Genomic DNA, 18,617 nt, shown 5'->3' with positions numbered 1-18,617 from the left:
ATACATTTCATTAATTCCTGGGTACTGACAAGCACTTGTGCATAATTGTCACAATAATTCCAACCTTTCCAGTAGGAGGTGGTCTGGTCTGCCCTACCATCTATTTAAACCTGATCTATGGCTCGGAACATAAATGTATGTTCGAGGAACTCTGTTATGTGCCTAGCTAATGCAACGAAAGTGTCTGTTGGTTGAAATGTGTCACATGCTTTTTGGAAGCAATTATTTAAACTGGAATTTTTAGGATGAATGGATATCTGATGAAGTCTTTGTAAATTTGGAGACGAAAAGCGCTTAATATTACAGTTTTTCATTCACAACTCTTGTACTAGACTGATTGGGCTATTTTTCTCCTGCAGCCATTTGGTTCGCATTGTGAATCTTCAGCATTTTTTCTTGGTTTAAACTTTTGTGTATTGTCGAAATGGCAGCAGAGAATAACAGTAGCCCTTTAGTGACTAATACACAGAATGGAGAAATTGGTAATTTAACCATGATTATTAGGATGCTCTCCCAAAGAGTGGAAGAGCTTAATGACAGATTGGATGCAGAGAGAGAGACTGGGACCAGTAGTCAACCAACAGTGAACAGGTCTAACAGTCCGCAGCAACTGAGTGACACTTTCAGTAACTCTATGGGTAATGGAGTTAACCCTATGGGTAATGGAATTAATTTTACTAACAAAAATATGGCAAGACCAACACAGGATAATACCAGGGAATGAAATGGAATGAACAACTATCCAAATGCACAGAACACCTCGGGACTTATTGAGACTCCAAACATAGCCACTTGGCTGAATGAACCAGTGTCGCTTGGTAACCAATATCAACCTGGAATACAGTAGAACTCGGCTGGAGGTAATGCTAATATCCTGGTAAATCTTAAAACTTGACTATAAATTAGTAAAATTTAAAAAACTTCAATTAGAAGTGACATATTTTCAAGAGTGTATCAAAGAAAGTATTATTCAGAAGGGTTTACGAGTCTGGCAATACCCGACCGGGCTCAAAGAGGGGTCAGTGTTTCACCAGGACCTCTTAAAACTCTTCAAAAAACATGACTTAGAACTCCTGAACTTAATGGTTAAACACTACCAATTGAATATGGACATTTTATCAATAAATATTAAGGTAGTGGATCAAGCCATTAAAAATGATGCCGATTTTGAAAGGTATAGGTTTGAATATAACAGAATTTTTACCAGTATTAATCAGATAATAGAAAAACTACGCGGAACAAAAATTTTAAAAATGCAGCGTGATAAGTTGGCATATAGGAACGGTACAGCCTATCTAAAACCTCTCATCTCAAATATGGAACGCAGTTGGCCCACAGCTAGATGCGGGAGGAGACTTAGGTCACCAGGAAGTGAATACGAGTAGAGAGCAAACTAGCACTTATGAAGAGACAAGTAGAGGTAATACCGAGCCAGGAAGGAGTGAGAGGATTGCATACAGGAACAGCACAAATGCCACCAACCAAGGTTCATTGAACAGCAATCGGAATTTAAACAACACTAACAATAAAAATGTTCACAATCAAACCCAGAACCACAACCCGCGGGGAGGCAAAATGCAATGCTACAACAATGCGAAACGGAAGCAGAAGAGATAATAGACGAATATGGAACAGACAATAGGTACTGTAAACTATTGTTCAGTGCACATAATGACTTTTAAAGTTTTTAGTTACTCAGACATTGAGAATGAGCCTTGTCTAGTCGAATTGTTAGCAAAAGGCCAAACTTTTATTCCTGCAACTAAAGCACGTTTAGCTCAAACTTTGATTGATTTGAAAATGTTTACAAGGAGAGTGAATTTAGCAGTTATTATGGGTCAAAGCGACCGCAAGATAAATGAATTTTATAGAACAAGCAGTTGTTGTCCATCTTTACAAAACAGAGTCGTCCTATTTGAAAAGATGTGTGAAATTGATGTTAGGCATTGTATCGAAAACAAAAAAGCCTCTAGTGAATGTAACATAACAAAGTAGGACTGGCAAGCAATTCAGAATGTGCAGAAATTGCCACTTCGGTTCATGAAACCTGACAAGGGTGGGGGGGTGGTAGTCATGAATAACGAAGATTATAAAAACAAAATGAAGAAAGCGCTAGAGAGTGAGACATATGTAAAGGCATCAAGAAATGAATTAAATGTGACTTACACTAGGATTAGAGGGTATTTTAATGATCTGTTTATTGAAGCCAAAATAGACATTAACGCTTATAATTTTATTACATTAGCCACACCAAGAATTCCTTTACTATTTGGAGTGCCTAAGATACCTAAAAGTGTCGAAGACCCACCAATGAGGTCACTAGTTGACGCACGCAACAGTAATTACATACGCATGTGCAAAAGTGGTCGATTACATGTTAAAAAAGTATATCAAACAGGTGGACCAGATTTGTAAAGATTCATGGTCCTGAGTGAGGTCAATAAAACTGAATATAAAGAAAATGTCAACTATTTGACAATAGATGTAAAATAATTATATACATCTATACCTCAACAGGAAGGGATAAAATAGGTCTCTAATAGATTACAAAACGTAGGGGCTCCTAGGTCTGAAATTGGACTGGTAGAAGATCTTTTCGACATAGTACTAAGTACCAACTTCATTTTATTTGATAATAAGATCTACTTGCAAAAAACTGGGGTAGCCATGGGCTCCCCATGCGGGGCTAGTTTTTCAAATTTAGTCATGGCATACTGGGAAGAAGAATTTATTAGAAGGAACAATCATATTAAAGAACAATTTTATTTTTACACTAGATTCTTGGATGACATTTTTGTCATCCTAAAAGGCGATGAATTATTGGCTGAAGAAGTACTGAATTATTTTAACAGTACTACTGATTTTTTGAGGTTCACATCCTGTTATGGGCAATAAAAAATTTCATACCTTGACATTGACTTAACAAAGGACAAAGTACTGAAGAGATACACTAGTACTATTTTTCAAAAGGAAACATATTCGAATAGCTTCCTGCATTTTACTAGCTGCCATCCTCACCACCAAAAAAGATCAGTGGTGAAGGGGCAGCTAGTTAGAGCAACCAGGATGGTGAGCCTCAAAAATGATTTTTATAATGAATGTAATAAACTGAAAGAAATGTTTCAAAATAAAGGGTATCCACAAAGCCTTTTAGATAAACTTGTAAGAGAAGTACAAAATAAAAGAGACAGAGGGATTTACAAGCCAATTTTATGGCATGACGAGAATTTGGAAAATGTCGAAGATATCGTCTTAAATACAACTACTGAGAAGAATGTGGAAACTATACACAATATAGTTTTGTTACCACATATAGCATAGATGGTTGGGCCTTAAAAAACATTATCCTAAAGAATTGGGAGGTGTTACAAAGTGACCCCTTTGTTAGTAAAAAACTAACCCCCCCGCAGATCATTTTCAGGAAAGGGGCAAATATGAAAAAGTTGTTGGAAAATAAAATCCCTGGTACAAGTAAAAATCCTGGGATGGTTAAATGTGAAATGTGCAATTACTGTTAGTTTATGGAGATTGGGAAAACGTATCACATTAAGGGTAGGAAATACATCACAAGTAAGAAATTTAACTGTCAGTCCAAAATGATAGTGTACCTAGCAAGATGCCAACAGTGCCCAGTATTTTATATTGGGAAAACTATAAGGACCCTGAAGGAAAGAGTGTACGAACATCTGCACAGTATTAACAAGAGGAAACTAGATAATGCATTAGCTAGGCACATAATAGAGTTCCCCGAACATACATTTAAGTACAGAGCCATAGATCAGGTTCAAACAGATGGTAGGGGAGGACCAAGACCACCTCCTACTGGAATGATTGGAATTATTGTGGCAATTATACACAAGTGATTGTCAGTACCCAAGAATTAATGAAATTTATTTGATTTTATGTATACTAAGAGTGCAAATAGATGCACGTAAAGACATGGTTTTAACATTTATTTTTTGTGCTTTTTAAGAAATTATATTAATTATAAATCATAAAATATATGTGTTTAAATAATGGAACCTTAAGACCAGGTTTTAACATTGTATGAATTATTGATAGTAGGATGTAAGAAAGTGTCTATTGGTTGAAATGTGTCACATGCTTTTTGGAAGCAATTATTTAAACTGGAATTTTTTTAGGATGAATGGATATTTGATGAAGTCTTTGTAAATTTGGAGACGAAAAGCGCTTAATATTAAACAGTTTTTCATTCACAACTCTTGTACTGGACTGATTGGGCTATTTTTCTCCTGCAGCCATTTGGTTCGCATTTTGAGTCCTATAGGGTGTGTGCTTGTGCCTAGCCAGCTTGACAGGTAGAGGTCACTCAGAGTCTTAGCACAGATTTAGTGGTCACTTTAAGACCTAGAAGTCTGTTTCTCAGATGTGTTATTGAGCCTTGTTAAACTCACCGTTAAGGGTTGAGGAGGCTGCCTTGGGGTACAGCCTGTAGGCAAGTCTAGACATTGGATGTCCGTGTCATCTGCTGGGATCTGTTCTTTGGGAAGGTGGGCTGCTGACGACATAAGAGCTGGAGCAGCTATCACTTCTAGGCCCTGAAGAGTGGGGATCCCCCCTCAAAGCAAAGCCCTGGAAAGGTGACTAGAGCAGCAGGAGACCCACCTATGAGTCAAAGTAGAGCAAGTAACCCTTAACTTTGAGACTGGTAAGTACCGAGTGTTCTTGACTCCTTATGGCTCCCTACCGCTTAACTCCTTCTTTGGCAAAACTTTAAGTTGACAAAGTCTTTTGTGGGCTAGCTTGTGGATAAAAAAGCTGAAGATCTTGGGGCACTACCCTCCTTTGGTCCCTGTCCCTAAGTATGCCATGATTAACCCATTTTAAATGTGTTCTTCAGTTTCACACATTAAAGAATCTCCTTGTGGACCAGGATTTACTTGCCCCCTCCCCAGTTTATACCACCTGGCTTGGCAGCTTGAAGTTTTGGCTAGATAGATGCTCCATTGTGGTTGCCATTACTACAAACTTCTGCACCATAGGAAACTTAGATCTTTTGCAGGGCTGAGGTATCCCTTAAGACTTAGCCAGTCATTTCATTTTCCCTTTTTTCTTACTGGCAGCAGAATGCAGGAAAGAGAACAAGATCTTTGTATTTGCCAAAAACTGAAGACCGAGCACTTGTTAATTTCCTTTGCTTCAGTCTGAAAAGGACTTGAACCCATTCCAGAGTAAATGGTGACTGCACAGGGTTTTGTCATCAGGATTTGAGCAGCCTTCTTGAAAATGCCGTGGTCAAAGACCATTCCATTCCATTATAAACATGGCCATTTCAAGTGCAGAAATCTGTCATGGTCACTTGCTCATTGGTTTAGTCCTTCACCAGACATTATTGCTTAGGTAGTTATTCGGAAGTCAAACTTCCTTTTGCACTTTACTTCAGAGCTCTGTCTTTTGAATTTCTGGGCTCTCTATTGAAATATTTTGATTCGAAATGCAGAGTCCTGACATTCTGAAAAAAAAAAAGAAAATACAAAAGATGCAGGAGCAGAACGAATATTGTACATCAATCTTTAAACTTTTTTTTGCAAGGGGAAACCCCCTGCACGCCTGCCTCTCAAACTGTACCTCAAAGAAACGGGAATTTTCTGAGAAATGGCAGTCTCTGACATATGGAAGTCTGTATTTGACAGTTTTGTCTCCACATTATGGGACTCACTCATGCAGGTCCAGATGTTTCAAATGATTACCAAATTCTTCCATTTTAGGGCCAGTCCTTCCTATAGCTTTGTCCTCTCTCTAAAATTTAAATTTCGATACTTACATTCTCCCACAGTGTTTATCCATTTGGACTACTTCCTAAGTCAGAATAACGCACTTATTGTGTCATTTGATGTATTCCACACTGTGTATCCATTTGGGCTGTTTCCTAAGTCAGAATAACGCATTTATTGCGTCATTTGGTATGAAATGAAGGCTGTGCAGTTGGGGATCTTGTTACCCTCCACCATTGTCTCTCCATTGTGCAGCTGCAGGTGGTTTTGCTGTAGGTCAGACTAGCGTATAATTGACAGTATTCTTGCATGTTTTATTTAAGTTTTCATTCTTGCTGGTTATTCCATTGAGTGGATTTGTGGAGATGGACTTGGGTAAGTTAAGTTCTGCTAATCTGATCTATGATTCATGGTGTGTGCCGACACGAAGCATATGTAAATGCATGGTTGGGATAAGAGACATTTTTTGCTAGACTGGGTATATCCAAAGAAGAAAATAGTTAACCAGCAGAGGTTTCATAGCAGATCATATGGTTACTAAGTGTAAGTATACCACCAAGGTGTACAAGTACAACCCCCCCGCCATGTATCTTTTCCTTAATTTCTTTTGGAATGTTTTTGTACAATTTAGTGCTACCAATGCAGAGCTCATTAGATGTCTTATTTTCATTTTCACCGCAAGCCCCTGCTTAAGTTCTAGCGTTATGTAGTGTGATATACTTCTTAGTGGGGCATACTACTGAGAGAGCTGCCAAGAGAGCATTTAAAAGCAAACAACCTGTATTTTGCTGCCTGTTGAAAGAGTAATTCTCTGCCAAAGATCCGACATTGTGTTGAATACCGCCTGTGGTTGTAGTTTACACAGAGCAGAGTTTGCAGTAGTGTCCATAGTTTGTAGCTTACACAGAGCAGGGTTTGCAGTATTGTCCATAGTTTGTAGTTTACACAGAGCAGGGTTTGCAGTATTGTCCATAGTTTGTAGCTTACACAGAGCAGGGTTTGCAGTAGTGTTCATAGTTTTAAGTTTTCACACTTGCTGCTGGTGTGCCTTGTGTTGTTTCTTACATACAGCATTGCTTCTCTTTTAAAGGTGAAGATGAACCGGATGAGATTGAGGATTGCACAGAGGCTAAAAGAAGCTCAGAATGTGTGTGCAATGTTGACAACTTTCAATGAAATTGATATGAGGTGAGTCCCTAGAAATGACATTTTTATGTCCTAAATAGAATTGTGTAAATTGCTAGGCTTGTGTATAATCCTCAAGTAGTAAAAAATTTTGCATAGTAAACTTGAAGCTAAAAATTTTAAACATGATGTCCAGTCATCTTCTGTCAGAGTAGATAGAGAAGTGCCCTAGATGGCAAGTATTTTGAGAAAAGCATAAAGTAAAGCTGTACACTTGTTTGTCGTAGTTGCTGGGGTTTATTTGTTGGCTGATAATTAAATGTGTTTTCCATGACAAAAAAGAAATTGATGAGTGTGGAATATTATCTTGCAGATTGCCCAAATGTTTTGGTCGAGGTAAAAATAATGTTTTGTTTGCTTTTTTATTAGTATGATGTACTTATTCACTTTCCTTTAGAATTGTATCCTCTTATTGTGTGATGACTTGGCAGAGAAGTTACAGAAATAGCCTTTTTGAGGATATTTTTGAGCGTTTAAATGAAAAAAAGTGTTCAGTGTAGCATGGCAGCAGCCTTTCAGCTGTGTGATGATAATCATGAGGATCATTGCTGCAGGCAGCCCCCAGCATGAAGGGAAAATGGATGCAGACATCATGACTGCAGCCTTTCAGCTGTGTGATGATAATCATGAGGATCATTGCTGCAGGCAGCCCCCAACATGAAGGGAAAATGGATGCAGACATCATGACTGCAGCCTTTCAGCTGTGTGATGATAATCATGAGGATCATTGCTGCAGACAGCCCCCAACATGAAGGGAAAATGGATGCAGACATCATGGCTGCAGCCTTTCAGCTGTGTGATGATAATCATGAGGATCATTGCTGCAGGCAGCCCCCAACATGAAGGGAAAATGGATGCAGACATCATGGCTGCAGCCTTTTAGCTGTGTGATGATAATCATGAGGATCATTGCTGCAGGCAGTCCCCAACATGAAGGGAAAATGGATGCAGACATCATGACTGCAGCCTTTCAGCTGTGTGATGATAATCATGAGGATCATTGCTGCAGGCAGCCCCCAACATGAAGGGAAAATGGATGCAGACATCATGGCTGCAGCCTTTCAGCTGTGTGATGATAATCATGAGGATCATTGCTGCAGGCAGCCCCCAACATGAAGGGAAAATGGATGCAGACATCATGACTGCAGCCTTTCAGCTGTGTGATGATAATCATGAGGATCACTGCTGCAGGCAGCCCCCAACATGAAGGGAAAATGGATGCAGACATCATGGCTGCAGCCTTTCAGCTGTGTGATGATAATCATGAGGATCATTGCTGTAGGCAGTCCCCAACATGAAGGGAAAATGCATGCAGACATGTCCCCATCTTGTTCCTTTGTGAGTAATTGGACATGGCTAGGTATGTGTGGTGGCAGTCTAACTATTCAGTTATTTATCTTTTGTTGAGGGGGTTAATCCCACTAGACTAGTACCCACTTTTCTGGGAAGACCTAAAGTGGTATTTATGCTGCTAGGGGAAATTTGACTACTGCATTGGGAACTTCCCATAGTCTTTTCAGTAAGTACCGTGGGATATTTTGCATCCACCTGAGCTGCCACCAACTCAAGCAGATGGGGCCTAGGTTTAACGTCTTCTCCAAAATTCAGTACGCTCAGGAGTGCATTATCCTCATTATACTGCGCTGAAGTGTCAGCAGTCTATCTGGTATGGAAATAGAACTCACAGCTTTATGCACTGAAGGCATGTGTACTGCCTGTTGTGCCACTTAGACTGCCAGTTAGAAGAAATCCAGCTATAAAGAGAGTGCAGCATGTGCCCTTGTTTGCTTTCCTCTTAAAAGTGAGCCTTTGCTCTGCTTTGTGTTAAACATTTGTTATTTGATTTTGACTTTGATCTTTGGAAGTGCTCATTACAAACTTTTTATTTTGTATCCTTTAGTATTATACATATATCTGAATATGTGGTACTTCTGTGATTCAAAATTTTTGCTAATTGCATTCACAGAACACTTAATCAAGTACTTTGGCAGGCATCCGATTTCCTGTAAAGCTTTCCCCATTGTCTGTTTTTTTTTAAAGCTGGAGCAGCAAATGAATAATTGTGAGCACTGTGCCTTCTTTTTCAGTAAGACTTTATTGAAAACTTGGAATTTACAAGCTTTTATGGAACATGCAGAATAAGTGTCTTCTAATTCATCTCCTCCTTTAGCTACTGTTGGGCAAGGTAGTCTTGCTAAGGCCAAACACCCTTCTGTCTTCCCTAAAGAAAAGCGCATGGAATCCCCCAGGTGTAATAGTCGATAAATAAATAGATGTTGTTTGGATTGCTCAGAAGGACAGTCGTATTCATCAGGAGAGTAACTACTTGAAACCATCTCGATGTTCATCGTGTTACACTGCTGCAGTCATTACACTTGGGTTATCCTGCCATCAGGCGGTTCCCCAGTCGACCTGAGTTCCAAAGTCTTGGTCCAGCGTCGGTTGCTGTCGCCTCCTCCCTGACGTTAGTGCGACAGGGGTATATAAGATGCAGCCGATGCTATTTTCTTTAGTCTTTCTTGCCGTGCTGTGCCCGAAGCAAAAGCAGTTCGCAAGTGCCAGTCAGCCGTCTCCTGAGATTTTCATTCCGAATCCAGAACCGAAGTCTTCTACAAAGCTAAGTACCACGTTGGGGAAACTTTTTCTTGCTTCAGACCGATGTCAGTAAAAGTTAATAACTGTATTTCTTGTGGGAAGCAAATATCTCATAAGGATTTCCATTCCTATTGTATCCCATGCCTAGGCCCAGACCACAACATCACTGGTTGTCGGTTTTGCGCTAGGTTTAACAAGCGCACTATTAAACGTCTGTTTGATTTTGCCCGACATTATTTTGGTAGAAAATTCAATTATACCATGCTGTCAAAACTTCCGATGACCGGAATACACAAAAAGCGCAAAGACAAGGATAGGCATCCGAGGCCCAAAACTGACGACAAAGCCTCTTCTAGGCCAGTTACCAGTTCTCCGGTTTTCAGCGAGGCTCCTTCGCAGCCCCTGATGACCGCTTCTGTAGAACCACAGGCCGCCTCTGACTCCCACATGGAGATGGCTGGGCCTTCGGACGCACAAGTTATTCAGCCTACCGAGACTAACCTTTCAGAGGGATCTGGAGTAGCTGAGCAACCCACAGCTTCAGAGGGTGTCTTCAGACCTACTCAGTTAAGCATTACACCCTCAACTAAGTCTAAGTCTCCTTTAAAATCAAAGAAACAAATACAGCATTCTCCAGGACAGGCCTCCATGCCTAAGAAACAAATGCTCAAAATGGCCGAAGACCTAATCACTCTGATCAGGGGGTCCCATCCCCCTCCTGATAAAAGGCCTAGACAGGATGCAGACTATGACTCATCCGACCAGGTGTCCATCTCCTCTGATTCATCCTCAGACCTAGGATACTCTTTACCCCCTTATGTGGATTCTGATGCTGAGGAATCAATTCCATCAGCCTCACCGCCTGAGGACTACTCCTTTGGGGGAACCCTATATACCATGAGGGAGCATTTCCACTGGGGAAGGCCAGGATTACTCAGAATTCAAGAAAAGGCTCAGAGACTTCCTTTTATTACCTCAACACAGACCCCTTGCTATTCCGCCAGTGTTAGATATTGTGGATGATGTGTATACTGAATCCAGCTTAAATCCTGATTCCTTACCTCCAGCCCCTGTTAAACCTGGCAGATACTACAGAGTCCCTGACTCTCATAAATTTCTGTATAAAAGCCCTGTAGCTGACCCTGAAACTATTTCTCCGGGACCCAAAGGAGTTAAGGCCTCATCAGCCAATAATCCAGTTTCCTCTGACAGGGATTCCAGAGCATTAGACAGATGGGGAAAGAAAGTATATACATCTGCAGCTTTAGCAATGAGAGCCTTAAATTGCCAGTTTCACATGCTAAAATATCAGCAATTGTTTCTGTCTCATTTAAAACAAAAAATGCTTCCAGAATCAGATCCTCCTAATTTTAAAGAAATGCAGGATTTATTGCATGCAGCTGAACAAGCGGGAAAGCATACTTAGCAATGTGGTTTTGATTCTCTAGAGGCCTCCTGCAGAGCAGCAGTTACAGGCTCTGTCATTAGAAGACATGCTTGGTTAAAAGAACATACGTTACCAGATCATGTTAAAGCAAAATTATTGGATGCACCTTTGCAGCAGGATGTGTTATTTGGAGTTAAGGCAGAAGAGGTATTAAAGAAAATGGAGGATAAGGCAAAATCTATGCAAACGGTGAAGGATTTCTTACAGGTTCAGCCTCCTAAATTTAGCAGAAACTGGCCAGCTAAGAATTGGTCCTTTCCAATTACAGACAGACCTCAAAGGGGAAGATACAGACGTCCAAGAGGTAGAGGTCAAACACAAGGTCCTTACAGGCCTCGACAATGGGTTGCATCAGGCCAGAAAGAAGGGGAAGACAGGCCCCAACCATATAAAAAGCAGCTCCAATGACTTCCCACTACAGCTGCCAAACAAATCCCTCTTGGCAGCCCCCTTGGGAGGAAAACTGGCACTCTTCTACCACAACTGGCAAATGATCACCAAAGACAAATGGGTTCTCAACATTGCATTTCAAGGTTACAGGTTCCACTTTCACACTCTGCCAAGGTTAAAAAGAATGTCAAATCTGCCACCAAATCAATGGGCAGAGGCTCAAAAACAAATTACAGCACTCAATATGAGAGCTATTCAAAAGGTACCATCACAGGAGCAAGGACAAGGATTTTACTCAAGACTTTTTCTGGTACCCAGAAAGGACAAAGCCTGGAGGCCCATTCTGGATCTTTCATCTCTAAACACTTACCTGGATGTTCCAAAATTCAAAGTGTTGACACTACAGCAGCTTCTTCCCATGCTGGGTAAGAAAGCTTGGCTCGTGACTTTGGACCTCAAGGAGGCATACCTGCATGTCCCTATCAGACAAAACTGCAGAAGATACCTCAGATTCATAGCTGGTTCAATGCACTACCAATTCTCTGCACTGCCCTTTGGCTTATCTACTGTGCCCAGGGTCTTCACAAAGTGCCTGGCACCAGTAATTGCATTTTGCAGACAGAAAGGAATTCAGATTTATCTGTACCTGGACGACTGCCTGATTCAAGCAGAGAGCAAGGACATTCTTCTAAAGCATCTGGCATTTGTAAAAAAGTTATTAAGTTGCCTGGGGTACACAGTAAACGAAAAGAAATCAAAACTAGTGCCCTCACAAGAGATTATATTCCTGGGTGCCAGCTTGAACACAACGGCCCGGATGGCTTATCTCACGCCAGACAAGCAAGGGCAACTGACTCAATACTTTCAGTCGATGACAACAAAGACCCAACTCCCTGCAAGAAAAATTCTGCAGGCCTTGGGTTACATGGCATCCTGCATACTACTAATTCCATATGCCAGACTGCATATGAGGAAACTACAGTGGTACCTAAAGGATGTATGATCTCAACACTGTTCAACTTTGGAAACAGTTATACCACTAATCCCTTGCCTTCAACAGGAGTTTCAATTGTGGGCTCAAGCTTGTCACCTCAACAAGGGACAGCCTTTTACACAACCCACAGCCAGGCAAACACTGACAACAGATGCATCGGATTACGTCTGGGGAGCACACATGGCAGGCAAATGTATTCAGGGCACGTGGCCCGCAGAACAAAGGCGTCTTCACATCAATCAAAAAGAGATGCTAGCTGAACAAAACGCCCTTATAGCTTTCAAGGACCTGCTACATCCAGGACAACTACTGCTAAAGACAGACAATACCACAGTTATGCGGTACATAAACAAGCAAGGGGGCACTCACTCCTACCCCCTATGCAGACAAGCCATGACCTTGTGGAACACAGCTATAAACCTTCAAGTTCATCTGCAAGCACAATTCCTGCTAGGAGAGAAAAACACACTGGTGGACGACTTAAGCAGAAACATCATGGATCCCCACGAATGGGAATTGAATCCACAAATATTCAGAATGATAACACAGAAATGGTGGAGCCCGGACATAGATTTGCTTGCATCCCCAATAAACTGCCAGCTACAAAAGTTCTGCACAAGGAGTTACCATCCACAAGCATGGAAAGTGGATGCCCTCTCATTCAGCTGGGAGAACCTGCAAGTATACACTTTCCCACCACTACCTCTCCTGCCAAAGGTACTCATAAAACTCAGGCAAGAAGAGCCAAACATGATCCTGATTGCACCAGACTGGCAACGCCAACACTGGTACCCAATCTTAAGGAGCTTAGCACAAGAACCACCCTGGATTTTGCCTCAAACCCCACATCTGCTGACTTTGCACAACAATCAGATACTACACAGCCAGCTAAAGACCTTAAACCTAGCTGCATGGAAGATTCCTTAGTCAAGCAAACAGTACCTCTCTCCAAAGCTGTTATGGATATCATTCTGGAGGCCAGAAGGCCTAGTACCAGGAAAGCCTATTCGGATAAATGGAAGAGATTCTGTGCCTGGAACCAAGCTCACATCCTTGATCCTCTTGTCCCAAACATTCATCAGGTACTACAATACTTAACTGAGATGCTGGACAAAGGCCTCTCCTTCTCATCCATCAAGATCCACGCCTCTGCCATCTCTGCTCATTACAACAGGGATCCACCAATTTTCTCTAATCCTCTGTTAAAACAGTACCTCAGAGGGGCTAAAAACATAAGACCGCCCCGTAGAGCACCTACTCCAACTTGGGACGTCAACTTTGTTTTGGAAAAACTAACTTTACCTCCTTTTGAGCCAGCTAACACAGCAGAATTAAAATATATCTCTTGGAAAACTGCTCTGCTCCTGGCAATAACATCAGCACGAAGAGTTTCAGAATTACAGGCACTAATGGCAGTGGAACCTTTCCTCACTTTCCACCAGGACAGGGTGTCTTTAAGAACTAACCCCACGTTTATGCCAAAGGTGGTATCCAGTGTGGCTCTAAACCAAACTATTCACCTGCCAACTTTTTATCCTAAACCACAGAATAAAGGGGAGAGACTATTGCACTCTTTGAACATTCACAGGCAGTTATGCTTCTACTTGGACAAAACCAAAGCTTTCAGAAAATCTGAGCAATTATTGGTAGCATATGCTGCAGGAGCACAGGGAAAAGCCATTTCAAAACAGACTATTTCAAAGTGGATAGGACATTGTATATGGTTCTGCTACACATACCATGGAAAACCTGTACCTAGCAGCATTAGATCTCACTCCACCAGGGCAACAGCCACTTCAACTGCCTACCTCAGGGGAGTACCTACCAAAGATATTTTGGAAGCAGCAACTTGGAGTTCTGTTCATACCTTCACCAAGCATTACCATCTGCCTCTATACTCTAAATCCAGAGCTGGCTTCGCCACTGCAGTGCTGCAGGGCCTTATAGCCACCCCTAATGCCTTATAGAACCAGCCACCCTACCCCAGCTTTGGGATTCTACCAAAGTGTAATGACTGCAGCAGTGTAACACGATGAACATAGTACGGTTTTGTACCTACCATAAATGTAGATGTTTGAGTGTATACACTGCTGCAGTCCAGGTTACCCTCCCTCCTTCCCTTCTTACTGGCTGGTACATACCTATGTCTTCTACCCTTACTACCTATGGGGAGTATTTGCTGGTAGCTGTAAGTTGTCTTTTGCTTTTCTTATGTATGTTTTATTAGCAATTGGAATTGCCTACCTATTTAGAGGCACCTGACATCTGGGGCAAGAAAAACTGAAGAAAATGGCGTCTGCTGCATCTTATATACCCCTGTCGCACTGACGTCAGGGAGGAGGCGACAGCAACCGACGCCGGACCAAGACTTTGGAACTCAGGCCGACTGGGGAACCGCCTGACGGCAGGATAACCCAAGTGTAATGACTGCAACAGTGTATACACTCGAACATCTACATTTATGGTAGGTACAAAACTGTACTTTTTCCCATTCACGCTGTTATTTCTGAGGAGAGGCCTTGGAGATGTTTAAGTTGTGAAAAACTGCTTCATTCACTACCGTTTGCAGAAAGTAAAACAACAGTTTGATGGATATTTTCAGATTGCAAAGAGATTTTCCCACCTCAGGTGTCGATCTTAGCTAATCTGAGGCAAGACGTTAGTGTCTTTTTACTGTGAAATTAGTTCCAGACCAGATTTAATGGGGGAATATTACATCTTAGTCAAGGCAAAAGGTGGGGCATATTATAACTGACGTAGATCACTGGGGCACCCGTGTGAAGTATTACATCTTAGGCAAAAGGTGGGGATAGTATAACTGATACAGAGCACTTGGGCAGATGGTCCACCCTTTTCAGGTTCAGCCCAGGAGAACTGCCTGGTTGGCATTCTCAGTGTGCCACAGAGGTGGTGGGAATCAAACACGGGACTGCTGCATGGTTTGGTTGTTTTAGTCGTATTCTTAAATCTCTGCCCAGACTGGCAGTTATCATGATTATCCTCAGCAGAGTTGCAGTGTTAAAGCATCACCGTACAGAATAGCATAAAGCAACTACATCCCTTGCTGTCCCCACATCCACCCGCTGCTGTGGGTGCACTGTACCCACATCCACCCGCTGCTGTGGGTGCACTGTCCCCACATCCACCCCCTGCTGTGGGTGCTCTGTCCCCACATCCACCCCCTGCTGTGGGTGCTCTGTCCCCACATCCACCCCCTGCTGTGGGTGCTCTGTCCCCACATCCACCCCCTGCTGTGGGTGCTCTGTCCCCACATCCAACCCCTGCTGTGGGTGCTCTGTCCCCACATCCATCCCCTGCTGTGGGTGCTGTCTTCCCCCCATCGACCACCTCCTGCTGTGGGTGCTGTGTCCCCCACATTGACCTCTCCTGGTGTGGGTGTGGTGGGTGCTGTCCCCCCCTGCGGTGGGTGCTGTCCCCCCATCGACCCCCCTGCGGTGGGTGCTGTCCCCCCATCGACCCCCCCTGCGGTGGGTGCTGTCCCCCCATCGACCCCCCCTGCGGTGGGTGCTGTCCCCCCATCGACCCCCCCTGCGGTGGGTGCTGTTCCCCCATCGACCCCCCCTGCAGTGGGTGCTGTGTCCCCATTGACTCCCCCCTGCAGTGGGTGCTGTGTCCCCCCATCAACCCCCCTGCAGTGGGTGGTGTCCCCATCAACCCCCCTGCTGTGGGTGATGTGTCCCCCATTGACCCCCCCCCTGCTGTGGGTGCTGTGATCCCCTGATGTGGGTGCTGTGCTTCCCCTGCTGTGGTCCCCCCATGGACCCCCCCTGCTGTGGGCGCTGTGGTCCCCCCATCGACCCCCCTGCTGTGGGTGCTGTGGTCCCCCCATCGACCCCCTGCTGTGGGTGCTGTGGTCCCCCCATCGACCCCCCCTGCTGTGGGTGCTGTCCCCCATCCAACCCATGCTGCGGGTGCTCTGTCCCCACATCCCCATTTTCTATGGGTGCTGTGGCCCCCATCGACCCCCTGTTGTGGGTGCTGTGGCCCCCATCGACCCCTTGCTGTTTGGTGCTGTGGCCCCCGACCCCCATGCTGTGGGTGCTGTGGCCCCCCCATCTGACCCCCCTGCTGTGGGTGCTGTGGCCCCCCCATCTGACCCCCCCTGCTGTGGGTGCTGTGGCCCCCATCTGACCCCCTGCTGTGGGTGCTGTGGCCCCCATCTGACCCCCTGCTGTGGGTGCTGTGGCCCCCCATCTGACCCCCCTGCTGTGGGTGCTGTGTCCCCCATCCGACCCCCCTGCTGTGGGTGCTGTGTCCCCCCTGCTGTGGGTGCTGTGTCCCCCATCCGACCCCCTGCTGTGGGTGCTGTGCCCCCATCCACCCCCCACCTGCTGTGGGTACTCCCCCCCATCCACCCCCCCTGCTGTGGGTGCACTGTCCCCCATCCAAACCATGCTGCGGGTGCTCTGTCCCCACATCCCAGTTTTCTCTGTATGCTATCGCCAAGGTTGCACAGATTGAAGAAAATGCAGAATTTATAAAAACGCATTAAACTCAATTTTATCCCAGTTTTTGGAAACCTGAAACTTTGCAACAAAGTAAACCCCAACATGCTGTTAGTCACATCATTTTCTTTTTACTATTTCAGGATATGTCAGCTGTATTGCTTCAGCTTTCCCATCGTCTCTGCTGCACCCTACCATATTATTTCCTAACTGTTGTTAAGATGTGGAGGGATTAGATGTCGCTGGAGACTGTTTGTATTAAGAGCAGCTTTATTACACAGGGCAAGGTACTATGTATAAAAATTTTTGGAGCATCCAGAGATGAGATATCCCTCCCTTGAATGCCTAGGATGCCAACCATCTTTGCTTATAAAAATTTTGTACAAGAATATTTTAGTTTAATGCCACATACTACACTGGCTTTGATAGCATTGGAACTTTTCCACATCTGATGTGCTGTGTCTAAAAGGCAAAGAGTTCCTTCTCCTTGCTACTGTCTTTTATAATTTGGAGGAAGAGACCGCACCATTGGCCTTCTTGGATTATATTGGGTCTTTCTGTTTGACACTGGTTATGAGAGTATGTTATGTTCTGGTTCCTCAAAGGATCTTCCCTTTGGTGGCATCCTGAATCACTTTAAAATACGTACTGCAAAATAATAAAATGCAACTAGGATAGCTTGTTTGTGTTCCAATAAAGGATATTCCATTTTTAACTCAACTGTGGACTACCTAACTATTTTAATATGTTGTAGTATGTATTTTCAAGTTCGCATATTAGTGAACTGGGTGCATAACATAGGTTCATAAGTAGATACTAAGCTATCGGCCCGAGGGCCTAAGTAAGCTTAGCCAACAAGGTTCCCTGGCTTACGCCACCCAAGAAAGTTAATTTCCTGTGCCCTTGTCGAGAGCCACAGAAGTGATCCCCGAGGTGTATTTCCTTTCTCCCATCCACTCATCAAGATTTTTCTTGAAGACTGCTAATGAGGAACTTTGCTTGAAATAGATGGGTAGCTTGTTCCAGAGTATAGGAAGTCTCTGGGACAGGAATCTATCCCTCCAACATGTCCTGTTTATTGTGGTGACAAGGTTTATGTCCCTAGACCGTGTAGCTCGGAGGGATTGGGATTCCTTAAGGTGTAGCATGTCCAACAACTCTGGGTTTGACATAGCTTTATATGTTGGGCAGAGATCACCTCTGAGTAGGCGATATGCTACAGAGTAAAGCTGGAGTTTTTTGAGATGGTCAGTGTAGGGCATCTGTTTGGGGCCGGTAATCCTCTTTGTGAGGTACTTCTGTGGCCTTTCTAGCTGCTGCAGATATCTTGTGAGATGCATTCCAAAAGGGGTGTTGTACTCTATAATGGGTCTAGTGAGTGCCGAGTAGAGGGGAACATTGACTTCTTTTTTCCTGGATAAGAACCCTTTTGTGATAAGGTGTGCCACATAGAAGGATTTCCTGACTACTGTGGCGATGTGATTATCAAAGGAGAGACTACTGTCCACCTGGGTCCCAAGGTCTCTTATCACACATTCAGCATTAAGTAGACTGCCATTTATGTGGTAGTTCATGGGTACAGAGTTTTTACCAAAGGGGGGTGACAGTGCACTTTTTGGCATTGAGCTTGAGGCCATGCCTTTGACACCAGGCATCTGTCTCAGTGAGGCCCTTCTGTAGGATGTCCACATCATTTGGGGACTCTACTATGGCTCCTAGTTTGCAGTCATCTGTGAACTTCATTAGCCAGAGGCTTTCTGTGTTAGCCTGTACTTCAGAGAAGTAGATAACCAAACAGGAGAGGT

At 43.6% G+C, this 18,617-nt stretch overlaps 1 protein-coding gene across 1 annotated transcript in view; it reads left to right on the top strand.

The window, feature by feature from the left end:
- The window catches only part of DLST (dihydrolipoamide S-succinyltransferase), a 1,212,631-nt gene that overhangs the window by 617,873 nt on the left and 576,141 nt on the right, over positions 1 to 18,617 (top strand). Inside the window, exon 9 of the mRNA XM_044064453.1 lies at positions 6,826 to 6,923. Within this exon, the coding sequence (XP_043920388.1) occupies positions 6,826 to 6,923 (98 nt within the window). The remainder of the gene's footprint in view (positions 1 to 6,825; positions 6,924 to 18,617) is intronic.

Source organism: Protopterus annectens, chromosome 2.part2, assembly GCF_019279795.1.
Source record: "Protopterus annectens isolate FY-2018-M chromosome 2.part2, PAN1.0, whole genome shotgun sequence".
In the NCBI taxonomy this organism is placed as follows: domain Eukaryota; kingdom Metazoa; phylum Chordata; order Ceratodontiformes; family Protopteridae; genus Protopterus; species Protopterus annectens.
Note: the sequence above shows the minus strand (reverse complement) of the source record. Positions and strands in the feature narration are given on the sequence as shown.